The sequence below is a fragment of the Chaetura pelagica genome, unplaced genomic scaffold (genome assembly GCF_000747805.2).
Source record: "Chaetura pelagica isolate M959 unplaced genomic scaffold, ChaPel_1.0 scaffold107, whole genome shotgun sequence".
Lineage (NCBI taxonomy): Eukaryota > Metazoa > Chordata > Aves > Apodiformes > Apodidae > Chaetura > Chaetura pelagica.
In genome coordinates this window covers 2,214,553-2,241,835 of record NW_009953979.1, presented here as the reverse complement: position 1 = coordinate 2,241,835, position 27,283 = coordinate 2,214,553, and the positions used below count along the sequence as shown (strand labels likewise).

Here is a 27,283-nt window from a genome sequence, read left to right as displayed (position 1 = left end):
GCCAATTTTGCTGTCCATCTAGTTCAGCCTCCCCTACGGGGGGTCATAGGTACAACTCTCCTTCTCCCAGTAGCATCTGAGCCCGCAGGGCAAAGGCACAGCCTTGGATTCTCAGCGGTAACATAAACATTCTGGTGTTATCAGCCCACTAGCTGGAACACTTGCTGCTAGTAAAAGAGAGCTTACTGAAGGGAAAGAAGAAATCAGTAAAAGGAAAATTGGCTTCATCCTGGCTCAAACCAGGACACATCTGCAGCATATTGAGGGCAGCAGGTCCAGTCTTTCAATTACAGGTCCCTGTGATACCAGTGTCATGAAATATAGCAATAAATTCCCTTCTGTTTGACCCTTCTGTTTGTCTGTGCTATTTATGAGCATGTAAATTGATAAGTGGAGACAAAATCTGCACATATTCATGTTTTCATCATACAGGCTAGTATGCTTGAAAGCACTTCCATAAATCCAGACTATCTGAAAAAGCAATGTAAGAAGAACTTACGCATTTAATTTTTTTTCTGAAAACTGGATATTTTTTTGTTTAGCTGTCGAGTTGTAGATATTTTTCTTTAGAAAATTTACAAACAAGTTACAAGTATTTACTGAACTTAAACTTTGTAGCAGTGTTGTGCATAAGAAAGATGAGACTTGTATTGTCCAAAATTTTGAATTAAATCCTTTGATAGACGTTGTAATCAAACTTGTCAAATTCTGGCTCCTTGCAGGTCAATAATGAGGCTTTCACTTTTCATCTCTTGGATTTCTGTCTTTACCCACAGAACTGTTTCTTTTCACCCTTTCATTTGTCAGGAAGCCTATTTGTAAGTTAAGTTTTTCTTAAGAAGTAATTCTGCTTGTCTTAACTGTTTCAGCTTTCTGGAAGTCGCCAGGATTTAGCACCCCTCTATAGCCTGAGCAGTAACCGGGTGAGTATCTGAAAGTCTCCTGGGAATGCTTCTTTAGGAAAAACGTAGCTACAGTGACTACACTATACCAGTTACAGAGGCATAAGTGGGAAATATGTGTAAAAGACAAAGGCATTCATGTGCTCTTTGTATCCTTGGGACTCTTGCTAGCATGTAACTAGCTTTGGATGTGCTACACTAGACTGTTCTGGGAAGGTTCCCAGGCTGCTTCCAGCAGCTGTGGGATCTACCATGGCAGACCTGAGTTGAACAGACAGCATTAAATGTAACCATCTGTCACATGGGAGTGCATTTATCTGGGAAATTTTGTCATTGTCAAGCTCCAGAGCTCTCCCATGGCCTTCACGTGGGTGGATGCAAACCTTCTGGGTAAGGAACAAATTTGGGTTCATATCTAAATTCAGGTCCACCTCTAGGACAGAGTAGAGGCCTATGAAGAGAGTCCCTGACCTTCAGAGGGAATGCAGCAGTCTTAATCTTGCAGTGGGCAGTATTTCAGTCCGTTACACTCCTGAAAAATAACAGTGTAGATCAAAAGTATTTATTTTAAAAGTAAAAGATTATTTTGAACTTATTTTCCAATACCTAGATAAAGTGAAGGGTCTTCTCCTAAGAGGTATTCTGCCCAGCAAGCAGATAGTAATTTTAAAAGGGAGAATCTAGTGGTAACCAGGCATTTACTGCATATTGCAGTTGCATGGAATAATAGAATTTTGGTATCCTGCTCAAGCACTGATATCTGATCCACATAAGGAATGGTAAAATATTTGCAGATGATAAGTGCTTATTGCAACTTCTATTTGGAGAGAACTGTGGGGTGTTTCAATATTGTGGGTTTTTAAAGTAAAAATTGAAGACCAGAGTTCTTAATGATTTCTGTTTTTCTCCTCCCTTCCCCTCACTGATTTCTCTCATTGCATGTTTCAGAGTCCAAAGGTCCCAGCAGAGGTAATGCATTAGGTCCACCTAATGAGTGGGATAATAATTTTATCTCACTATAAAGTTTATTTTGCTCACTTGAACGCTTTGACTTCCTGCTTTGAAGATGCAGCTGGTGGTGTCTCATTTGCATTGTACCCAGCAAATGAGTTTTTCCATTGAAAACCCTGTTACTAATGCAGTGTGAAGCTGGTACACTCTCTCCTTCTTGGGTGCATCTTATGTTTTGTTAGAGTGTTATAGCTACTTAATGCCATTTCTTGCAGTTCTTTGGACAGGGTGAAGTTATTTCAGAAATGGCCCCATCTCAGCTAAAAAATTAAAGATAGACATCAAAGCAAGCAAATATATGCCAGTCATGTTTACATTAGCCTGGAGATGATAAAAATGTTGTGAATTCTTCCAATCTTTCTCAAGCTTTATGGCTTCAGATAGTTCAGTGTTAACAACTCTGGATATCTATGAAAGAATGACTTAAATTAATACTGGGGCAATGGAAAACAATTTCTCCTTAGTATCCTGGTAACATGCTCAGAGGAATGACTGTTTGTCCCCTTAGTTGTACCAAGCTTTGCTTAACCAGAGTTAATGGGTAGTGGTTTGCATGGGGTTGTGCAGCTCTTGGCCGTGGTTGATGTAGGTGCTGACAAACGCACTGTATGGGCTGTAACGTGGGGCTGAGGTGTTGTAACTTACCTCCCTGCTGCAGTGTGCTTCCTTTCAAGGCACTTGTTACTCAGGACAGGGGGAGTGCAAACTCCCCTGCTAGAATTTTTTTATTTTGAATGGATCTCTGGCTCAGTTTCCACAGAGAGGTGAATGGAGGCACTTGTAATCCCAATGAAATGTTAAATTTGTAGGTTCCAGGGGAGACTTTATAGCAGCCTTCCAAAACCTGAGGGAGGCCTAGAGGAAGGCTGGGAAAGGACTTTTTACAGTGGCATGGAGTGATAGGATAAGGAGTAGTGGTTTTAAACTGGAAGTGGATAGATTTAGGTTAGACATTAGGAAGAAATTCTTTACTGTGAGGGTGGTGAGACACTGGCCCAGGTTACCCAGAGCAGCTGTGGCTGCCCCATCCCCGGCAGGTTGGATGGGGCTTGGAGCAACCTGGTCTAGTAGGAGGTGTCCCTGCTCATAGCAGAGGGTTGGGACTAGATGATCTTTAAGGTCCTTTCCAGCCCAAACCATTCTATGATGAAATTTGTACATGCACACAGATGACATGAAGCACACACAACATAAAGCACACTGATGGTAACAGTCCTATCTGTTTTAGCACAATGGTCTGAGAATGGCTTGATCTGCAGAGTTTCAGCTAAGTTAGATGTCTTTGCCATTTGCAGAGAAATTCAGTGAAAAACAAGCAATCATTAATAATTATTTTACCAGGAATTTGGTTTTGTTTACAACTGACTATAATAAACTAATCTCAAACAAGTAGTTTATTATAAGAATTATCAGTCATGGGATAGTAACAGCATCCTGAATTGGATGGAAAACTGATCAGTCAATCCTGAATACTTTAATATTAGTGGAAGCCCTCAACATTACTTCATTTTTCTGAAAAAATACCTCATTTTTTTCTCTAATTTTAGCAGTATTATACCTTATATTCTTGCTGTCCATACCATGGATTTTTAGTTTTGTGGAAAATGCTCTGAATCTCATTCCTGTATGTACAACACCATTCATACTGGTAAAATTCTGATGGTGGACTCTGCTTCATTCTTCACCACTGTGAATAGCCAGGACTTATTCCCCTGTATAAATTAGTATGAAATCAGTTAGAATAAGACTTAAATGATATTGGTGCAACTAAAGCATGCAGATTAGAAGTTTCCAGAATTAGAATCAGGATTCATCTTGGAGCCATAGTTGGTTCCTTGTTACTACAAGTACAGGTGGGTGGTCACAGCTCCATGAAGAGCTAGAAAAGCCCTTCTGCAGGACTGGAGCAGCAGTGTGGGTTTGGCACATCTTGAAAAACATTAAGGAATATCTCCATGTACTGTCACCACAGACAGCTTCCAAGAAGCAGGATGACTCTGTGCATTCATGTGAAATATTTAAGTCACCACTGGGATTTTTAAATAATAACTCATAAGATTAAGCTACCTAACTGGCTGAAAAGGCAAGAAGATACCTTCTAACTTCACTTCAGAATACAGTCTTACAGATGTTTAATATTAGGTTAACAGGACTGCATTTGATCTCACCTCTAAGCTGTATCTGCTTGCTTAAAGTTTTTACTCCTGTTATCACTACAGGTATGGTTACAGGATAGTGAGATGAATTTAATTTCATTTTATACACATGTCAGGTGATGTGGGAGTGTAGAAACACTTAGTGGCAATATAAGATAGGGAGCTGGATTATTTACATTCCAGAGTGTTTGCATTGGAAGTTTAGAAAGTCAGTTAACTTAAAATGGATGAATCAGATGCTCAAATAATGGAAGGCACCTCTGACTTGTTTTACAGGTCTTCTTCAGGCAATAATCACATACTGATGAAGAATTTCATTAGTTGTTCTTCAAATGCCTTTGCACAACAGCTGTTCTGTCTTTAACAGTCATCCTTCTTTTCCCAAAGGTCCAGTAGTTTGTAGCTGAAAAGCCTTCTATCCAAAAGCCAAGTGCTGTGCCACTTGACCTTCTCAGTTTTACTGGGAGCCAGAGTTTTTTTTCACCAAATTGGTACTATGTAGATAAATTTGAATAATCTCACTGCTCATGAGAACAAGTGCCTTTTGTCCCAGCTGTGTGCTTATACGTGCTATATGGTCACCTTTTACTAAGCCTTTTCTGAACTGCTAAAATAATAAAACACAAGAACTACTCATTTCTCTTACCCAGTGGCAGCATTTTAATGGTCTGTCAGCTTCAAGAAAAGAATTGTTGTCAGGTAAAGCCTACAGATGACTTAGGTAGTGATCACCCATATTTGCTCTCAAGATTTTGTGTGTCAATGGTGACCTAAAATAAATTCCTGGGAGTTTTTCATGGAGGATGTGTGAAAGAAGGGAAGGCACAGGAGAAGGAGAAGATACTCTAGAAATAAACCACTTGATAAACAGCTCTGTATCAAAATACATCAAAGGGCATGCGTTCTTCCAGTGGCTATTTTTGATTTGTTAAATTAAGTCACTTGACCTCTGTTTGGTCACTTGGCAGAGACCAAGTATATTCATGAAATGATGGCTCCTCTGGGCAGATGATTTACAAGCTTCCTTCCCTTCTCTCACCACCCTTCTTGATAGACAAAAGATTCACAGCACTTTAAGTCTAAGCAATTGGTATTATTTAAGTGTTGCAGTTAGTGAATGCACAAAGCAATCATGTGAGTGCTACATAGCATGCATATGTTAAACTTGGGAACTTCATCAAGTTAATATAGTTAATAATTCTTTTTTTCTTTTTTTTTTCTTTGTGAGAGTGAGATAGGTTATCTTTCAATCCAGTTTAGTAAAATCAATCATTCATGAACTACCTTTTGCCTCTGCAGATTCTTCGCATGCCAATTGGCCAATTCAGTTGGCTTCAGTATTTTCTTTTGCAAAAGGTTCTCCACCTGTTGCCCTGATTTACCTACTTGTTAATGGTTTGCTGACACCTGAGACTTGAGGCTCACGTTACCCCTAGCAAATCTCACCTTCAGTCTAAAGTTATGATCTTTCTACTTCCTCCAAAGCAAATGCTATTTAAAACCCAACATGCTTTAAATACATGGCCAAACAAATCCTATTCTCAAGTGCATATTCCTGTTCTTGGATCCTGCATTTTATTTAACCTGGCAACAGGTAGAACATTAAAATCATGTCAAAAATAGTCGTCCGTAATATTAAGACTGAAGCAAAATTTTCTAATTATCCTAAGAAAAAAGTTCTGTCTGTGCAGAATTAATATTCTGGAAGTGTTTTGCACTGTTTCTTGTCTACTCTGGTTTTTAAATCATTCTCCAAACAGCTCTAGAAAGCAAGATACTTGCATGAAATTATTTTTGTTGGAATGGTCAATGAAGGGTGCTTCTGACTCAACAAAGAGGGATTCAGAAAATGATTCAGTTGCTCCTTACCTGCATTGAGCCAGTGTTTTAGTAAGCTAGAAAACTTACCTGTAATAATAGCTGTTTCCTATGTCTCTGTGGTCTCCAGAAGCACTTAGACTTGGCCTATAAATAGCAGATTATTAAGGCATGTCGCCTTTTTCCATTTGTCTTTAGTAAGTGGGTTGTTACCCTATGATCCAAAAGTAACACTAATCAAACTTCTTTATGCCCTCCAAAAACAGGCCTTCAGATGCTTTGTACTCTCCTATAGTTCTTTCTCTTAACTTAATGCCAACATCTACCTGACTGATTGCAGATCAGACCAGAAGTCAATAAAACCAAAGAGTGTTTCAAGATAGTTTGAGTCTTGTTATGACTTCCCACCAAATAGTAGTATTTTTTGTTTTTTAAAACTCCTTCAGCACCACTGAGCTGGTGCATCCAAAAAATACTGAATTACACTGAGATATTTTCCTCATCTTGATAGAGCATGAACTCTCTTCTCACTGTTTAACTCTTCTACTGCAAACTAACACGTCAGTGGGAGCTAGAGAAGGAGACTTCAGGAAACATTTCATATCCAACGGGGAGGACAGTTTTGAGCATAGTCTGAAGTTGTTGGCTATTTCCATCCTGGCTTTCAGTGTCTGCTGCAACCCAAGAAATTATCAATGTGGCAAGATAAGAAAGCAGTCTCTAAAGTAGTATTTGGAATGGATACAGGAGGGGCAAGACTGCCTCCTGAAAGAGGGCAAGGCCACCTGAAAGAAACCTGCACTAGCTGAAACTTAAGACAGCAGAAGCCTGAATGAGATTTTCTGGGGAGTGAAATAGAAAGGGCTGTTTCAGAGAAGCATTTTGTGGAAAGAATTTTCCAGACATAGGCATGACTTTTTGATTTGTGTAAGATGTAAATGAGTTGCAGGTCAAAGATAATGCTTAAGTTGGGGTTTTGAGGAATGGGTAGGACAGCTCTGTCATCCATGCTGATAAAGCAGGAAGCTTTCAAGAAGGGCTTAAACATTAAAGTCATCAAAAATACAAGACTAAACAAAACCCCTGGTATTAATGCTAGTCCCAGCCTGGGTTACATCAGTTTTGACATTCAGGATGGCTGCCTCCAGTCAACTGTCACATCCATTAGTCTTTAGGTATCCCAAAGGTTACTTCATGGAAACAGCGCCTGTTGCCTCTACGTCTAACAGTACTGATGGTAGCCAGTGGAGGTCTGAAGATGGGTGCTGCTCTGCAAAAGTGCAAGTTACTTGCTTTTTATAGAATCATAGAACTGTTCAGGTTGGAAAAGACCCTTGGGATCACCGGGTCCAACCATCATCCCTACTCTACAAAGTCCTCCCCTAAACCATATCCACCAACATCACGTCCAAACAACCCTTAAACACACCCCGGGATGGTGACTCAATCACCTCCCTGGGCAGCCTGTCCCAGTGTCTGACCACTCTTTCTGTGAAAAAAAAAATCCTAACATCCAGTCTAAACCTCCCCTGTTGCATCTTGAAGCCATTCCCTCTTGTTCTGTCGCTAATTACCTGTGAAAAGAGACCAACCTCCCTACAATGACCTTTCAGGTACTTGTAGAGACTGATGAGGTCTCCCCTCATCCTCCTCTTTCTCAAATTAAACATTCCCAGCTCCTTCAAGGGTTGTTCCTAAGATTTATTCTCTAGGCCTTTCACCAGCTTCGTTGCCCTCCTCTGTGCTAACTCCAGCACCTCAATGTCTCTCTTGAATTGAGGTGCCCAAAACTGGACACAAAACTGCAGGTGTGGCCTCACCAGTGCAGGGGGACAATTTTTCTGTTCAAGGTTGGATTATTTCCTTGCATCCAACCGCATGAAGCTTCTCAAAAAGGCACATTTCCACCTCTTCCCCCAGGAAAAAAATACCAAAAACCTGTGATCTGGGATGTAGCAGCTCTGTCCTTTCCTTGTGACTCCTTTCTAGTATGTTTGCTGTATTGTGAAAGCCTTTCTCCCTCTGTTATGTCTTTGAAAAGGACAAACGATACGGATACAATATGGTCCAGGCAAGTACAGATATTGAACCAATAACTTTTTATCAAAAGTGGGATCAGAATTCCATTTATATTAGTTTGGCTGCACCATCTTGTCTTTGCAACCTCTTGATTCTGGAAAGAGGAAACTTTGCAAGCTTGTAGTCCTGAGAGCACTCTGCTACCTGAACAGAACAACAGTTTTCCAAAAGACATCAAGACTTTTTGTAGCATTTGAGACCAGGCTCTCTAAATGGATACTGAATTGCCTTTACTTCTCCTGTAAGTTAAGCAAATTAGCACCATATAGCTTCATTAGGGCCTGCTCTTTGGCAGTGTGAAGGAACTGCTTTAACAGGCATTGGGAGTGTGCCTTTATCAGAAGATTGCAGGGTAACCACATGGATTTCAGTGCTGGCTTTTCAGCACCACACACCTAACACAGTGTCAGTTCCATGAAGCAATATGCTGTCCTGTATCTTCATGAAACTTTCAGCAGAGACACCCTCTGACCAGTCATTTAGTGTAATCATTGCAGGCAAATCTGTAAAAGATTTTACATCTCAAGATGATAGAGTTAGGGAAAAAACAATTTGACTACGGAGTTTCTTGACACTCGTGCACTGATGTGAAATATTACTTTGGAGATCCTCTCCGTTAGCCAAGAGACTGTCATTGAGCCAATTTCTGACCCATAAGGTGGAGATGAAAGATGCAAAACCACAGTGGACCTTTGCGAAAGCGAGAGAAATTACAACCCACGCACAGAATGGTGTGTGGTTCTCTTGGGATCCATGTGATAACCCAGCTAGAGAATCCTCGGGCCCTGGGGAGGCAGATGGCCTACTGCCTGCTCCATCACTGTTTCTTCCTGCCTCATCTACACTCATGCTCTTGCAGGTCTGAAAATCATTGTGTTTCATCTTCATCAACCATGTCAAAACTCTAACCTGTCCTTTACTTAATCTTTTTCTTGGCTCCTGGTACCTGCAGCTTGTTCTTGTGTGTATTCCATCTCTGTCTTTTCTAGGCTGTTAAAAAAATAAATAAATTGCACTACTACAGTTGTTCCCTCGTGATCTAATCAGCTCATCCATTATCCAACCCTAGGCACTGGTTTCCAGCCTTTAGGGCTAAGATTAAATTTCTTCTCTTTTTCAGAGCTCTGTCCTCACCATTTCTCTCTGACACTTCCCATATGCAGGTTTTACTGGTAACCACTTCCTGAGCAGATCTGCAAAATATTTAGGAATTTTGGGCAGACAGTACTGTTTTCTTTTTACCTGGCTGTAATATCTAAAACAAGCTGCACAACTGAGTGAACTGTTCTAGCTTTGAGGTCTGAAAGTAGATTTTTTATGTGCTTTGATGCTGTTGAGAGCTGAGGTTGCTTATCTGTGCAGGACCAGGTGCTTCAACTAAAAGTGCCTCTGGGGAAGGGTCTTTCCTCAGCTCTGTGCATTCTGAACTTTGCCAAGGGGCTGTGCAGGCTGGCATGGTGTGTAAATGTTGCTGTGCTCTTGCTGGTGAGCTAACTTTCAAAAGTGCAACTTCTTTTTTCCCCTAGGGCCGATGGGAGAGTCAGCAAGATGTGTCCCAAGGTGCCACAAATTCCAGTAGAGGCATTAGTCCATCTCGTACTTCTCTGCCAGGCTCTGCACAGCAAAACCACTCTCCTGATCCAGGTAAGGGCTTTCCTTAAGCTGAAACAACTTTTATAAAAATGGAGGGAAGTTACCACAGCTCCTGAATGTCAGATAAAGCTGAGATGCTTTCAGAGATGCAGAGAAATTTCTTCTCCAGAGCAATGTTCATGCAGTTCCCTCTATGTGAATATTTAGCAGTTGTGGCAAAGCTACTCAGATTCAGGGCTATTCCAACTAGCCTTTCCTTTAACTCTCATTATTAGCTCTGCTAAGTGCTACCTAGTTATAGTTGTCTGAAGATGCAGTCTTATCTCAGGAGCTCAGTTTCTGAAGTCAAAAGTTAGCTGGGCTCAGACAGTGCTGTTTTATACATGAGTAAACAGCAAAGACAGTAAGGTAGCTAATGTTTTAGAAAATAAGCAGCATGGGAATTGAATAGATTATTTTGCAGCTGTTGTGCCTAATATGTAACTGAGAGTGTGAAGATATAAAATAGTCATGTCTTGTATCTCCAACTAGGTTTTCTCAAGGGGGGAGTAGTGTAGAAAAAACAGCACTTTGATTAAGGAGAGTTGGATGCCCCTAACTTTTATTTCTTTACTTCTTTCTTTTATTTCTAGTAAGTTTTCTAATTGTCCTTAAAATTGTGTGCTCTATGAACATCCTGTCACCATTTTGCTTCCATTCATTCATTTATTAATTTATTAATTTATTTTCCCTGCTTCTACAAATTATAAAGTATTTTATGTTTCCAGTTGCAAACAACAAGCTTTTTTGCCCATATGTGGTAAAAAAAAATAATTCTGTATGCTGGGGCCACAGATTAAGACCTACCCAAATTCATACATCCCTTTCAAGAGAGGAACAAGCATTCAGTGCTTTTCCTTGGCTAATGGTTTGACCACTGGAAGGTGTCAGCCTAAAATAATAATAGTTTTGTAATATTTTTAGGGGAGTTTGGATTGGGGTTATTTTTTTTCTTTTCCCCAAAGCATAAGTGTTCTAATTTTTTTCAATCTTCCCACAGGTATTAGTAGCCTTGCTGCTTCCTACCTGAATCCTGTAAAGTCCTTTGTGCCTCAGATGCCGAAGCTGCTGAAGTCTCTCTTTCCTGTTAGAGATGAGAAAAAGGGCAGGCAGACCTCTCCTCTTGCACAGCAGGTAAAAAATTAAATCAAATAGGCTCTGCAGTAATATTGGTGAGTGCTGTTAGACTTGCTGGCAAAGTGCTATTTTATATGTTGTTGCAGTGCAAACCAAGCTTTTAGTCATAGCAAAGCCTTGTGATGCATTTCCCCTCCGTTCCGTCCAGAGATAGTGGAGCTGTTTAAACTTATTGATACACTCAGCCCACTCGGCTTTTTAAAAGTGCCAAGTACACTACCAGTGTGATTGATGGTAATACCACTTGCAGCAACAATAGTAAAATTTATGAAGTGCACTTAGTGTTGTTTGTGTATTGCCAAGTGGAAAATGTAATTCTATTTTTAATTCGTTATTTCATACCCTGTTCCCCCCTTGCCCCAGCTCATGTCACCTTTCACCGTCTGCTCTGTACTTTGGACAGTTGCTTTTGTTCATTCTCTTATCTATTCCACATGCCAGAGAAGCATTTGCTCTTTTTTTTTTTTTTTTTTTTTTTTTTTTTTTTTTTTTTTTTTTTTCTTTTTTTAATGCTGTTCTGCAAAACTCCACCTGCTCCAGATGTGGTTTTTGTACTCTGAGCAGTAGCTAATGCATGGCTAAGCAGGCTAGAAAACACCACCATCTTTTAAAGAAAAGATATGAAATACACAATCCCATTAGAAAGAATATTTGCTCCTTTATTTGAGTGTCTGTAGTTCATTTATACAGGAGTAGTCCTGTATAGGGAAAATCTGGAAGATTTAAAAAACTATTAGGAAGATAAATCTGGAGCCAGATCTCCCTTGTTAAAGTTTGTGGAAGTCCATTCTGTCTGGGCTTTGTTAACCATTCAGCTCACTCTGCTGTTGTCTTGTTCACTCAACTTGGGTTCTGGAAACACATTACCAGTTAACTTAGACCTTTCCATACCTTTTCATATACAGACAATTGTTTTAAAGGATGCCTTTCTCAAAACAAAGCAAAACAAATCCTAAAATCCGAAAAAAACTATTTTCTTTTTTTGTGTGATTGGATCCAGACTTTCTGCTCCCTTGTTTGCTACAACTGAACTTGCCATTATGTCTGAGGATTACAGGAAGTTGTTTTGTCATTGTAGAAGTACAGTGAAAAATGAATAGGCCAAAAATAAATACACTAGCCCTTAAATATTTTTAAAAGTAACTTGTGGCACACCTAGCACAAATAGAAGTAAGGCAATGTACAATGTAATAGAACAAGTAAATTTCACTCCCAGATCTTATTACCTAATGTAATGCTTTACAATTTCCTGTTGCCTTTTGCTTCCAACAGCCTTAGTGGTGAGACTGGAATCATATAACCTTCCTCATCTATGAAATGTGGGGAATTCAAATTAAGACAGTGGCTTTCTTCAAGGTACTTGGGTATCAAAAGGTGCAAATAGGTGCTCTTTACAATTGCAGTGAGGGCCTCTGGCCACCTCTTGAATTCTTACTGAATCAATGACAGCTAAGATGACAAACGAGGCCTAATTTCCTGCCTGTAGTCTAACCACCTGTTCCCACTCCTTTCTACTGTTCAAGATCAGTCTTGTATTATTTGTCTTGAAGTCAGTTTTTAAACTACACAGACATCTATTTAAACATATTTTATTCTATATTGTGGACTACTATGGAAATTCAAATAACCAGATCATGGTCACATCCATTTTTAATAGGAGGGAAAATGCTGTTTCTGCTTTGGTTTAGAAAAGTAAAAGCTAATATAATAACAGGAGTGTGTGCTGTTTTAATGTTTAGTTGCATTGGAGAGCAACCAGAGTTTTCCCGTGACTGCTGGATCTGTACAATAAAATGAAATCTTTATTTGCTACTTTTAATTGTAAAAGAACAAGTTAGTTGTATTACAAATATACCTCACTGGTTTAAGAGGTTTCTAGATTATTCTTTGCAGCTCTGTCAGTAAGGAAGCAGAGCTTCTTCACTCCTGTTAGCAATGCCAGTGCATAGGAGAGAGAGCAGAAATGGAAGGAACTGCTACAGAATTAGCTACGGCTTCTTTTGTGCAGCACAAAAAATAAATACGTGCTGCTGTAGTGAGAGTGGCTTTAAGATCATAAATATCATGCCTTGTCATCTCTCTTGCTGTTTCTTCATAATGGCCTGCTGATGCAAATGTGTCCAGAAGAATTTAAATTATGATGGTGATGAATGGCTACTGTACTGGGTGGATGATGGGGCTGCTGTGGGGGTCAGTATTTGGCAATCTGCTTTAACACCTTCACCAACCTGCCAGAGCGAGACAGCAAAGCTTCTAATTCTGGCATAACTGTACTGAACTATGCAATGGAAAACACAAAAATTTGTATTTCTGAGCCTCAGAGAATGTGGAGCTATGCATCTTTGTTCTGTGGAAGAATAAAACTTCCATACACAGTGGCATAAATGAATGTGCAAGGTGAGAGTAGGTGGAAAGCTATAAAAAGTATAAGGAACCAAAGCCAAAAGTATTTTTGGCTGTTAACTGCAAAGGAATCTTACCCCTAACCAGGAACTGATGGACTTCTGTTGCCATAAAAAACAAACTGGGAGAGCTAAGTTCAGGAATAGAAATTACTAAGGGAATGCTTTGCAAAGCAAATTAAAAGATGTAAATAATCCTTTCCTGGCTAAAAGCAAACAAGCAGATATGTGATAACAGGTTTTTGAACATAAATACCAAAAACCTTAAATAGATCCATTTATTACTTTCTTCTGGTTCATCAGACTACATTGACCACAGTGAAAGAGGATTTCCAAAGTTCTTGTCAAACTCCCTTTTCAATCCATTATCTGCTGCATTGTTTGAGAGTACTTAATGATCTAATGTCATTAAAACCCTTTCTGGAAAAATGCTGGTGAACCAGCTTGAACTAGACAGCAGGCCCAACTCTTGTATTAAATCTCCAGTATGTTGTAGCTAAATGACCAGAGTTAGATGGCTGTACATAGCTAAGTTGATTTCAGTGCTTTTAAGCATCATTTCCAGGGGAGCAGTACTTTTTCCAAGTTTATAACTGAAGTTCATCATGACTAAGCAGCTCTCCGAGTGGATGCGTTACTGAATCTCTGATTCTGTGTCAGTAAACAGGAGATGGAGTTCTGATCAATCCTTCTGAAAATACCTTTTTTATTATTTTAGCAGCTTGCTTTTTTTCTTTTTCCCTCTCAGCCATACACCTTTGCTTAGACTGACATCGACCTGAAAGTGAGTGAGCACATAGAAAAGTGATCTCAACAAAATGGCCTTTCCTGCTGCTGTTTTTGTTTGTGGGCTACAATTGCCTGCATTTCAGAAATGCAGAGACATTCCAGTCAAGGTGGTGGCAGCTAACAGAATTGCTGTCTTTGACCTTCTGATGCAAGTTTAGTAACTAATCTGGAGAATAATGAACCGCAATTAATGAAATCTGCTCTCGTATTCAAGTGTGTTTCTCAGACAGCACATAAAATAATTGAAAGAACTTCCTGCTCTCTAATTAGTTAGATTGAATTAATTTGGCATAATAGGATTCTTTATGTAACTAGCAGAACAGCTTCCGATGAAGCTGTTTATGTACCTAAAAGATTGGTTTCTGATGAAGCTGTTTATATACTTTTACGTTAGAAAATGCCTATTTTCTCCATTATCTGATGCCTTTAAATTAGTTGCCAGTAGTCTGTAAATAAAAAAAGCCAACAATTTAAACCTTTTTGGGCTGCTGGATTGCTTTTTGTCTTCCTAGTCTATAATCTTTAAAAAGCCTAGTACTGCAGTGTGCAAGATTTAAAGCCTCACCAAGCCTTATTGCTGATGGGGAAAAGTTTAAAATACTTGTGTAAAATATGCAGGTGGATGGAGAATCAGTGTTTCCTCTCTCTGTGCTTAATTATATTATGTACATGCTCTTGAAGCTTGACTTTTTTTTATTAACATGCTGAGGCTTTCATAGTGTGCACCCAGCAGAATTACTGTCCTCTACCTTATGACCCTGTTGATCTCCAGGAACTGCCCGTGTAATTACATTTTAGGGTATCATTGGGTGGTGACATTAAAAATGTACATATTAAATTTCAGTTTCTGTTTTTTGACATTGCTGTGGCAGAAGCACATTCTTCTGACCAGTGTGCATTTGCTGAGTGGATATTGGTCACCTTCATACTCAAGTGGATATTGGTCACCTTCATACTCAAGACATTTGAGCATCCACCAAGGTTCTTTCTGTTAGCACATGGCTTAAATGAGAGCTCCAGAGTCACAGCTATGTTAAAAAATACACATTTGAATTTTCATATGCTAATGCAATTAGATTTTGTTTTATGCTATAGAAAATGCAGACATATGACACATGGAGCAGCTTTCAGGTTTTTTTCTTTTACCTTCTGATGCAGACATAGTAATTAATCTTAAAAAATAATGAAAGGCAGTTAATGAAAAGCTATCTAAGTAGACAAAAGCCTTTTTCTGGCAGTGCATTAAAAAATAACAGTTTCATGGATGTGCATGGTGCATAGTATAATTGCTAGAACTGACATTCCTTAATCAAATGTAAATAATGTGGCCTGAGAGAACCTTCTTTAAAATCTCAAAAGCTTTTTTCAGAGTTTCAAATAAAGAATCATTTGGATGCTATAATCAGCCTAGCTCAACAGATCCTCTGTGGCCAGCTGAGCTCATGTGCTTCTAGTTCTTGTGACTGAGTTTAGTGTTTTGATTTCTTTCTCAATTCAGTTTTCACTATCACCCTCATACAAGTAGTTTTTAATAAGTATGGAAAACTGGCTTTTAAAGTTCTTAGAGCAAACCAGTGAAACTTCTCTATGAACTAACTTGAAAATGGTTATGAATTACTCTTCTAATCTGCCCGGACCTAGGAGTGAAATAATTTAACTGCATAGAAAATGTTACAGTTAATTTTGCATAAAGTATATTAGAAATGTGGAATCCAGAAGTATTATTACAGGCTGAGATGCTCCACATAGGGAAGGTGGAACAAAAGAGGTTTGTTTAATATTTAAATGCACAGTGTCTTTTGAGAAGAAAACAAACCATCACTGAGATAACAGTAAACAAACTTTTACTGAGAGAGATTTTATATTTGAATTAGCAATGACTTTAAAATTATGGGCAGAGAGGAGTATTGTTGGGTAGGGACCTTCTTTAAAATAGGGGAATTAAAAAATGGATTCAACGTTTTTTGTTATGTACGAGGGGATTCAGAATTCTTACTGCATTACTGTGTATGTCTTGTGGAAGTATTTTATCCCAAGTGCTCAAACCTGATTTAAATCTCCATTTAATGAAGGAACTGTTAAGCCCTGCTGCAGAAATTTCCAATAGCTGCTTTTAAATGGTGATGTGAACATAATACTGTCAATGTGACAGTCCTTGAGCTCCGTCACTCCTGTCTGCAGATGGTAAAGCATAGACAAGAGCAGGGGAAGTTTTCTGATCATGTCCTTTTCAGATTGCATCAGCTATGACCTTGGCCAGACCATTTCTGTAGATTGGAGGATAATTCTTGTACGCACTGGCCCAGTCTGTTCCCTTCATTGCCACTGAACCTTCTGCACATTGGGTGTTAACACTGAAGGATTTTCATCCAGTGATAAAAAATCAAAAGGCTTTGTACTGAAGTCATCAGTCACTCTTGTCAGAGGCATTTTACAAAATGTTTAATGACATAGAAATACCAAATGTGTTTTTGTGAGCTCATTGAAGAGGTTGCCATTGTATAGATGTAAAATATGGTATGAAAAAGAGTTCATTACAGGTTAATTGTGCCTCTAAGCAGATTGAGATGCACATTTGCTTTTCTGGTTCAAGCTCACCAACATACCAGGTGGGTCTCTAGATGATGATACTCACTAGTAAAGACATCATGGCTTTTGGACACATCAGAGTATGTGCAAACTGACCTCTCATCTCACCAGAAAATACTGTGCAAACACTCCTCTCAGAAATCTTCATAACCCCACTGTACAAAATAGCAGCTCTTAGGAAAAAGAAAATTTTTGTTCTACAGTTTCAAAGATGCTTTAAAGTGAATTGCTTTCATGTTTTCTCTTATTCCATATTTTGTCAGCTTGGTTAAAGAAATTGTGCCAAAAAAATATCACTTATACAAGGGTCATGTTTTGCTATTGGGTAAATATATATGTCTAGTTTAGCAGTTGCTATCTACAAACATTTAATGTGGCAGAATTTGGCTCTCAGTTCAGAAATGTTTTTCATCCAGTAAATGTCTTCACAGAGAGTCAAACACATTGTTTTCAGTATCTCCCCCCCAAGTAACTTGACTACATTTCATAACAAAGATTTGTTTTAGTGCTCTTGCTATACCCCAGTGAGGGTGTTTCTGCCCATCTGTTTCTTGTCAACACCAAAGTTGGGCAAGTGCCACTTCTCATAATTGCTTTTCTCTCCATGTTTTTCTAAACATTGCTTGGCAAAGTTACTGTAGTTTTGAGATTTGTCATCCTTTCAGGAGGAGAACTTAATGAGGAATGATTAAAGTGTAACAGTTTTATTTCTTGTGCTATTTGATATCAACTGGATTTTTAGATTTCATGGATTTATGTGCTGGAAGACTGAAGGTTTTTGAGAGATAAAACCCCCACACTTTCCTCTTCTTATTTGTTTTAAAGGAAGAAAGGGAATCAAAGGAACTGAGAAATATCTTTAATTAAACTCTTTCTTAGTCCAATTCTGAGTGCTTATCTCTGGGTAATAACTAACGCCAGACCTCAGCACTTCCCAGAGGTGGCACGTATAGTGGGAGAAGATGGGGCAAGAAGATCAAGTTGTGTTATGGTGCCAGTCTGAGAGCCTGGATCTGACTTCAGCTTCTGATTCAAGATCTGCTGAAAAAAAAAGGCACTTTCCCCTGCTATATCAAATCACAAAGAGGAAAGTGAAAGCAACAAGGACAGTGTTTTTTCCTTTGCACTACCTATCTGAGATGCCAAAGTGAGTGCTTTTACCATTGGGCCATGGAGATACTTAACTAGGATAATCCAAGAGCCATGGCTTCTCACTGAGGTTCAGCTGCACCTCTGCAAAAGGTTTAAAGTGCTATGGAAGTTCCTGCCTAGGGATTAGCCCTAATGCCTTGTAACTACAGTTATTTGTTGATTAAAAAGGGATATTTAATAGCTTGGCTTTGCATGCCCAAGATAGACTAACCCAGGAGCAACCCATGGTTCCAAAATTGTTAAACAGGAGAGAATAAGTGTTCTGCCAAATACTCGGCTCCCTTTTACACTGTGATAAGCTTCCATTAAACCTAAAATTTGCAAGCTTTTCTCACAAGAGAGCTAATCCCTCTCCTCTATAGTCTTTGTTGAAGTGAAATACTTGACTCTTAAAATAATCGAGTTGTCCTGGCATGTCTGAGTTAATACTTGGGCCGAGTCAGACTACTCACCTCATCGCTCTAAGCTACCTCTGGACAAGTCACAAGTCAGAACTACAGTTGTTTCCAGGTTAATACTTTTGTCTTAAAAGATTACACTTTATTCCAAAGGAATCTGGAGTTCTGGAGTATGAGGTGTTTGAAAACCACTGGATCATGAGCCCTAAAGCTGTGTTTATTTTTAGGCGTCATTGATCTGTTCCGATTTGGGTCACCGTCTGCTTCCCAGAGCCCCAGTGCGTGTCCTAGTAAGGATTTCAAAATGCTAATACCTTGTGCACCCGAGATGGAGCCAGTTTGCTCTGAACCCCACTTCAGTGGTGCACTTTCAATTAGCAAGTTTAATGACAAACAATCCCCATCTCTCCTACCTTCCTTTATTGAACTGAAGCTTTAATGTCTTTTTTAAAAGTATTTTTATTCACTGAGAACCTGTAGGGGGTTTTGTCCATCTTTTGTCTTATTTTTATTTCTACCTTGGAAAAACAGTGGTTTTATTTAATGCCTGGCAATCTCTGTATAAATAATAGCTGTTCTTTTCTGCCATGTTTATTTCTTTTGGGGACAGGATTAGTCATAGTCCTGCTTTGCTGTACTTAAAAAGGATGCAAGAGAAGACCACCTTACTCTTCAGCTGGAGAGTTATGGTTCTTTAAACAGATTGTTGAATTCCAGAAATAGCTGTCTCAGAGATGAGCACTGCCTGTGTATTTCTACAGAAGGAGCTCTCAAGTCCCTTAGAGAAAAAATAAAAAAAGCAGACTGCTCCCAAATTGTATGAGATGTTGCCCTTAAGGAGCTCTTTCCTTGAAAGTATGAACCTCCACTTGCCATACGTTATTTAACAGCACTGAAGAAATGTTCCTGCCTTTTTCACTTCTCCATGCTTTGTTTTCCCAAGGTTCTCCATTGAACTGGAGGTCTCTTCCCCCCTCAATGTCAACAGTGCATGACAGCCCAAGTTGACAGCCTAAGATTTATAGTCAAATGTCACAATTTGCTGTTATAGTCTTAAGAGAGTGATTATTCCGTATCTTCACCATAAAACCTGAACACCGAACCAGCGAGGGACGTTTATTGTCAATGCCTTCGTATCAAGCCCTGTGCTATAAAAGAGAAGATACAGAAGTGATTCTTCTGGCACAGGACCAGCATAGTCTGATTAGGAAATGGGCACGTGTAGCCTTCACTCTAGTAGGCAGTGCTGGTACCCTCTTTGAAAAGAGGTTGTACAGATTTTGGTTTTGGCATCCTCTGAGTTAAAGTGAACAGTGGCAAAAGTGAAACTGAATGAGAATACTGGAGATGAAGGAAGAGCTTTGGAGAGGGATTGGAAGTTAAGGATTTCACTTGCCAGACCGTCATGATCTCAGGCCTCTTCATCATCTGGTTGCTCAGTGGTCTGTTTGCATAAAAGAAGAGGACACACTCTGAATTTGTACTTGTAGCTGCTTACGTGTCACATTTCAGGGATGCCTTGGGTCAGGTTTTTGCCCCTTCAGAGCATGTTGTCAGAATGCAATAAAAAGCAATGTTCCATCCCTGCATGACAACAGTTTGTCTGTCATTCCAAAATTTCCTGTCTAAGTTTTAATGTTTACCAGTTTGGCAATGTTTAATCTTTTAACAGAATGATGCACTGTCTTTTTCTTCCTGCAGGCTCTGCCACGAATCATGGTTCAGTCTGCCAGTGTTGATGCCAGCGCTGCAAGGATGAAACAGGTGAGCACATCCCAGGATGTGATGATGCAATTTTTATATTCACATGCCTGGCAAAAGCAACTGCTGGGGTAGCTACTTAAAACCTGTTGCACTTATTCTGTTGCTGCACTGTGAGACAATGAAATGCAGTGTGTGTTGCTGAGTCTTCTTGGGTCCTGGTAAAATTTCCCCTTATATGACTAGTTATGCTTCTGTATTTAAAAGCCTGGTTAATCATATGATTGCATTAGCAGTTAACTAGCTAAGATTTAGTTGTTTTGCTGCTTTAAAAGGCAAATTGCTAAGCTTTCTATAAACAGAATGTGTCTGTTATTCTGAGTGTTGAGCTTAATTCTCAATTCTACATTTCAAGCCAATTCATTATAAAAAAAAAAAAGTGTGAAAAAAAAAGGCTTTTGCTAAGCTGGAGAGAAAATAGACCCTAAGATCTCATACAGTTCAGCAGAACTTCAGTCTTATGAATAGCAAAGCAGCTTTCTCCCACTGTGCTTTTATTGTCTTAGCAAAATGCATGTTATCTGAATGCTTAAAAAGGAAGCCCAAAGAAAAAGCAGAGCTCCAGAGACCATGTGTACACCACCCTCTTGATAGAGAAGCTAAAAATATGTCTATAATCCACAGGAATATTAAAAAAAACTTGTCTGTTTTACATTTTGTTTAGAAATAGCAAGCTAGACTTTGGTTCTGGAATTCCTGTAATACAGTCAAACCTCTCTTTCTTTAAATGCCACTTACATTTCCAGTAAAAAGGGATTTCAGAAGAAGGGAAAGTCCTGTACTTTGGCACTATTTACTGCTAGATGGGATAAAAATAAAAATTTTGACCAGTAAACAAAATGTACACCTGAGAGTTAAGATAGGACATGTACAGATCTGCTGTCCTCCAACCACTTTTTTTCCCCCTCTGTATTAGAAACCTCCTCCCTCTCTCCCAAAGAGATTTAGAGACATCCTAATCTTTTAGAGTACATGTGCTGGCAAAAGATATTGATCTATCAGATTTAGAAAACTTTACAGCCAAGAAATACATCACTAAAATGGGCTGTTAATCTCATGAGGTGCAGTTAATTTCATACTCTGAAAGTGTGTGGTGCTTGTGGCATTGAGGTGGGAATGGCATTTGGAAACGGGGACATAAATGACAGTTTAGTGGGAGAGGTGTGATTTATCAATCCTGAGAGTTAAGCCAAATAACTGTGAGAGACTTATAGATCATGGCTGTTTCACATTTCATATAAATCCTACTATTCAAACAGCAAATGACCATTCCTGTAATATAAATAATTTTTCAGTAAATATTGGGGGACGTATTTCTTTTAGTCGACACTTTTCTTATTAATGGAAGAAATGAGCTGACAATCCTACCAGGTTTGCAAAGCTGACTTGGGATCAACTTGCATCTTTGGGAGATGGCAGCTACACAGGGATTTAGATAAGCTGGAGGCCTTAGTACTTCCCAGAGGCCCTGTATCTATCTTTTTATCCCAGATATATTGGATAACAGAGCTCCACCATCCCTGTCCTCTTCTGTTTCAGATTAACCAAGAAGAAGTAGGGAAACAGCCATTTGAAACTCCAGTGCAAATGTCTGAGGCAGACAAGAGCCCGGAAAAGACACCCAAAGTGCCTTTGCAGCAGCCCACAGGAGACATCCATGTGCAGGACTCCCAGGAAGGACCACCCAGTCCTCTGAGTGAAGCCTCCAGTGGGTATTTTTCTCATAGTGTTTCGACGGCCACGCTCTCTGAAGCCCTTGCAGCAGGAAGTGATGCCATGGCTCAACCAGGAGGTCCAGTGCCTGCAGTGAGTGACCTCCCAGCTCCCACTCTGGCTCAGGTCTCTTCTTCTGACATGCCAGGGCACTCAGACAGTTCTTCAGAAAGCTGTCTTAGTTCTAAGAGAGAAAGTCTTCCACCCTCCAGCCTTCAAAGTGCTCACGCAAGATCTAAAGATGAAGCTGAAGTGAATGGAAACGATGCTTTGAAATCAAAACCTTGCACATCTCCTGTGACTCCAGGTGAGCGGGCACATGGTGCCTCTGCAGCCACTGATGCAAAAACCTTCATTTCTACCTCCACTCCCAAGAAGGAGCTGTCACCCAAACAATCCATGGAGTCAGCAGGACAAGCTAGGAAAAAAGAAGTGGCTTTTGGGGCTTCAGAACTAGGGTTTCCCAATCCACAGGTTCATCCCGACCAGTTATCCCAGCCCGGTGTTGCAGCCTCCCCCTTCAAAATCCAGAAAGTGAAGACGTCAGAGCTGAAGTCCTTCTCAAGCATGTTGGGGGCAGATCCCACGTGTTCGCTGAGCACCGAAGAGCAGCAAGAAGGAGAGAAGAGCACCTCCACTGCCCGTGGGCTGAACCATCATGGATCAGAGATGGCAGAAGAAAAACTGGAGGTGATTTCTGACTCTGAAGATGCCAATGAAATTCCTGAGTGGCTGAAGGAGGGAGAATATGTCACAGTTGGTGCAAATAAGATGGGCACCGTCCGATATATTGGACCCACAGACTTTCAAGAGGGAACATGGGTTGGTGTCGAACTGGATTTACCTTCAGGTAAAACATTATCTACTCCAGGTATAAAGCAGACAGCAGGCCTGAGTTTGCTGCTGTGTTCCTTTCAATGCTTTTTTTATGTGGAGGGGGTTCATTGGCCATTACTGGGTGCATTTTGAGAAGGAAAATATAGAAGATCTTTCCCTTCTGTCATCTTTTTCCCAATCTGCTGTTGTAAACTTAGTCTCACAGACCTCTGACTGGATTGTGTCCTTTCCCAGTTATTTCACTGGCTTCTTATAATGGAGGTGGGAATCAGGATTGTTTTTACAATGCAGCTCAGTGAGTCTGTAGTTGCAGTTGCATCCAAAGAGTTTTCTTCTGGGCTTCTGCTCTGAGGATCAGGGTGAACAAAGCTCAACAGGAATTTTGGGATTCACATGAGCAAAGGAATATTTAGCCTAAACATGATTAAAAGTCTCTTAACAGGTTACCTAGTCTCTCACAAGCTATTTTAAAATAAGCTGTAAGATTGCAAAATACTATATTTGTGTGTTTCTGTATGTATTTATATGTGTAAAAGCGAGTAGGAAATAATAATTCATTGAGCACCAGGACATACAGATGATTTAAGGTTTCTTTCAGCTTCTCATGTGCCATTCCTGTCTGACTCTTATCTCTATGACTTTCCAGAATTTGGGCTCTAATACGTAATTTTTGGAAACCAAACTACTGTTCCTGGGGAGGTTCTGTTTTTTGCATGACTTTGTAGCATGAGGCAGAAAAACAGTGACTTGAGCACATGATGAAAGAAAGATGATGGCTGGCACTAGTTCTCTGCTGGGCCTTCAGTCTTCACAGCTCCTTTCCTCTCCAGGTTCATGTCCATTTCCATGGGACTGTTTTTATCCAAGAGCAGACAGAACTGGGGAAAGGCAGGGCTTGCTAGTGGAAAATTCAAAAGCCAAGCAGTAGATACGGCTGCCTTTGACAGTAAGAGGGTTTGGTTTACCAAGGGCATGTAAAGCTCCTTATTTAAATCCTTTTAACCAAACTGTAGCATTCCAAGTCTGCAGTGCAGGCTCTGTCTGGTGCATCAGCACGTCCCAGGGAGTTGACCACACTGGTCTCTGCTTCACACTTTCCTGGGATTGGAGCCGTTCATCCAGATAAATACTGTGTCAGGGATCCAGAACTCCCATTAAATGAGCAGTTATCTTCCCTGCACATGATGTGCTCAGAAAAGCTAAACTAGATGGTGTGTTTTCAGCTGGTTTCAGAAAACCCTCTGGAGTTTGCCATCCTGGAAGGCAATCTGTAGCTCTAATCCCTTCGAGAGCTGTAGACCCAATTCTCAGTCCTGAACTTGGCTTATTGAAAAGAACCACAACACAACATATATTTACAGATTCATTTCAAATTTGGAAAGTCACCTTCCCTCCCTGTCTGGCTGATCTTGTCCACAGAGCTAATTATGTAAAGCTGTTTGCACATAACCAGTAAGCATCAGCTTCACTGTCTGTGGAAGACTCAAAAAGCTACAAGATTTTTGGTCTGTTGAGGACTCAACTGCTGATGTTACTGAGTAGGTTTTTTCCCCCTTTTCTCCCCACTGGGATTAAGTTCCTGCTGGAACATAACTGGCTTCTAGCACATCTGGAGCTTCCCTTGGGAAATAAGTTCACAAACTTGTACATTTTTCACACACAAACAGGGGTAGAAGTCAAAGTTCTTGGCCACATGAGAGTGTGTTGGACCCAATGTGGTAATGGTGGTAGAGAGAAGGGCCCTTATGTTTTTAAAAGAGAGAAGAGGGTGACCTCATGTAATTTAAAGAGCTGTTGTATTTTTTCACATTCCCTTGACAAATGGGAACAGTCTGTGTTCTGGTACCCAGAACAATGTTCATGAGAATTCTAAATTATCTAAAGGGAGAAATAGAAAGATCTCAACAACATCAATGTAAAAAAAATTCTTTCTGTTCTGTGGAGATTTTATGTGTTGGAAACAGTAACATTTCTCAACTTCAGACTCTCATCATCTCAGAAAACCAAAAGCTCTTTTAAATGGCTTTTTTTCCTTCCTACCTGATAGTTTGCTAAGGTGTCCATTGCTGAACTGGTTATTTGACACTTTTGGTGAAATGTAAGAATGCCCATGAGTAGCAAGTGAGGAGGAAGAAAGTGGAGTGTCCAATTCAGAGTAACTGTCTCCAAGCAATGGCTTTGCTGGTGTTTGGCAGTGAAGTGTCCTGGAGTCACTGGAGCTAGGAGCCACCTGAATTTAGTCCAGCAGCTGCTTCTTCTAGGCTTATATCAAGTCCAGACATGGTCAGCTGATGTTCTGGGTTTTTTTACCTTCATGCCTGTGAGAAGGCTGCTCCCACTCCTGTTCTCCTCTGTTAGTTGGAAGACTTGTCTTTATATCAGTAATTGTATCGATCATCAGATTTTTTTCCTCTTGTACCAGCTTTGTCCTGTAGTGCCCATAGTGCTCTCTGCTCCTTGGTGTTTACCTTCACAGTGTATTTGTAGGGAACAGTGATTTTCCATCTCAGTATTTTCTTCTTGCTTTCGTCTTCCTGTGTCCTCCTGGTAGCACACTGTAGGTGCTCAGTAAAAAACACTTGTTCTATCATGGAATAGAATCATAGAATAGTTTTGGTGGAAAGGGGGCTTTAAAGATCATCTAGTCCAACCCCCCTGCCATGGACAGGGTCATCTTTGACTAGATCATGTTACTCAGGGCCTTGTGCAACCTGACCTGGCAAGTTTCCAGGGCTGGAGCATCTCCCACCTCTCTGGGCAACCCGTGCCAGTGTCTCTCCACCTTGACTGTAAAAGCTTTTTTCCTCACATCCAGTCTAGATCTCTCCTCTTTCAGTTTAAAACCATCACCCCTAGTCCCATCATCTTCCTTTCTCTTCTTGTCCAAGGTAAGAACGATGGCTCCATTGGAGGGAAGCAGTACTTCAGATGCAACCCAGGCTACGGATTGCTGGTGAAACTGGGCAGGGTGAAGAAGGCGCCGGGGCCAGCCCGGCGGCGCAGCGCTGGCTTGAGGTTGCAAGGAGGAGTTGCTGCTGAGAACAGGAAAAGTGGCAGCTTCTCAGGGTCAACCACCAACCTGGCCTCACTCACAGCCCTGGCAAAATCAGAGGGAGGATCCACATTGCGAGCAGAGAAGAGCCAGAAAACTGCAGAGAACAGGAAATCCTGGGCAAACTGAGATGGTCCTGCCTGCCTCAGCAAGCACCCTGCAGCACAGCCAGGGGAGCAGGTCTTCGGGAAGCTAAACCAACCCTGTGAACTTCTAGTTTGTGGCAAACACTAATGAAGGGGTTTTTTCTCTGCTTTGGATGATTGACATGTTAATTCTTTGCCTTGTCATGGTGCTGGATCCATGTCCTTCGTTTCCTGTTACAAATTGTGACGCTTCCAGCTGTGACTGATGGTAGCTGGTGAGAGCTCATGGTGGTGGGTGGGTGTAAGCTGTGCTCTCTTCCAACTTTTAGAGGAGGAAGAGACCCATAAATTGTTGAAATTATGGTGTGGCATTCCAACAGCTACAAAATGCTACCCACACAGCAGTGCTTCTCTTGGTGTGACTGGCAATTTTAAAAAAAACAACAACAAAACCTCCCTAAAATAACAGTTTTAATTCTAATTTTATAAGATGTGTGGCCATATCACATAATACATGGTGAAAGGGTAAGGTTAGAAGGATTCCAGACAAGCAGAGAAGGGAAAGTAAAACTTTAGTTGGAAAAAAAGAACCAAAACCTCTATTTATTTGGAAAAGCAACAGCTCTTTGATTATGTGACCTGGGACCAGTGGCTGTTTTGGTTACTGTGCTATCATCCCTCTCTGTGGAAATCAGCACAATCTTTCTAGTTGATTTGTTGGGAATGGGAGAGGACCCATGACCCCCTCTGTAATATTTTTGATCCCTTTTCAGGAAAGAGGGGAGTTGAGTAAGTTTGCTGTCTGTAATCTGTTTAACATGTGCTCTCACCATGACAGGATCCCCTCTCTCACTTGCCCCAAAGCACAGCAGGACCTTCTTCTCATTGTTTCTGTCCTTTGGGCCAAGAGGGTTTTTGCAGAGATACCAGCACTCCCGTGCTTCTATCTTCCCACCCAGCCTTTGGATTTTTACCTGTTCTGTAAAGCAGGGGGGTCTCTGTACTTGTAACAGGATTAACCCAGCCTATTTATTTTTATTTATTATTTTAAAATATGAAATGATTGCGCTTCACAATCACCCACCACCTGATGTTGCACACAGGAGCTCCACCAGCACCAGTGGATCCAAAGAGGAGGTGCCTCCCTCACCAGCTCAGCCGTCCCAGCGCAACAAACCCCGCTGAACAGAGGAAGGGTCGTCCCCAGAACTCTTCTCCCTCTTGGAAGTGGGAGGTTTGGGCTGGCTTTTATAAAACTTGATTTTATTTTTGGTCAGCCTTGCTAGTTTTTAACTGCCTGTGGCACAAGTTACCTATGATGACTCTACGTGGGTGTCTAGTTGTGTGTGTGCAGACCAACGTGCACACGCTCATTTTCTAACAAATCAAGAAAGGCCACAGACTTTTATTTTCTGAGCTGTTGATGTCTTGTTTAGTCACCATGGGGGGATTGGACAGCTTGAGCAATAGACGTCTTATCTACGTGGGGAATATTTAGGATGCTAAATTAATGATTAAACTCTAATACGTATCTAGTTGCTGGTCGTGCTGCACGTGGGTATCTAAGTTCCTTAGCCATCTGGTTCAGAGGTCCAAGGTAAAGAGACATTGTCATCAAAGGAGATAGAGATGCTTAGCAAAGGAGATAACTATGCTGATTTACTGTAATTAATATCATTTATGCAGAAGGAATAAAATTAAAATAGAAACTAATCTGTAGCAGAAATAAGTGGGATGGGTTACTATGCAGCATGCAGAGTACTGCCAGG

The 27,283-nt window shown here is 40.4% G+C and overlaps 1 protein-coding gene across 1 annotated transcript in view; it reads left to right on the top strand.

Moving 5' to 3' along the window:
* KIF13B (kinesin family member 13B) overlaps nucleotides 1–25,557 on the top strand; it is a 141,091-nt gene extending 115,534 nt beyond the window's left edge. Inside the window, 7 exon segments of the mRNA XM_010002230.1 lie at nucleotides 870–923; nucleotides 1,851–1,871; nucleotides 9,493–9,610; nucleotides 10,599–10,732; nucleotides 19,767–19,829; nucleotides 21,366–22,389; nucleotides 25,265–25,557. Coding sequence (XP_010000532.1) covers nucleotides 870–923; nucleotides 1,851–1,871; nucleotides 9,493–9,610; nucleotides 10,599–10,732; nucleotides 19,767–19,829; nucleotides 21,366–22,389; nucleotides 25,265–25,557 — 1,707 coding nt within the window.
* The last annotated feature ends 1,726 nt before the right edge of the window (nucleotides 25,558–27,283 follow it).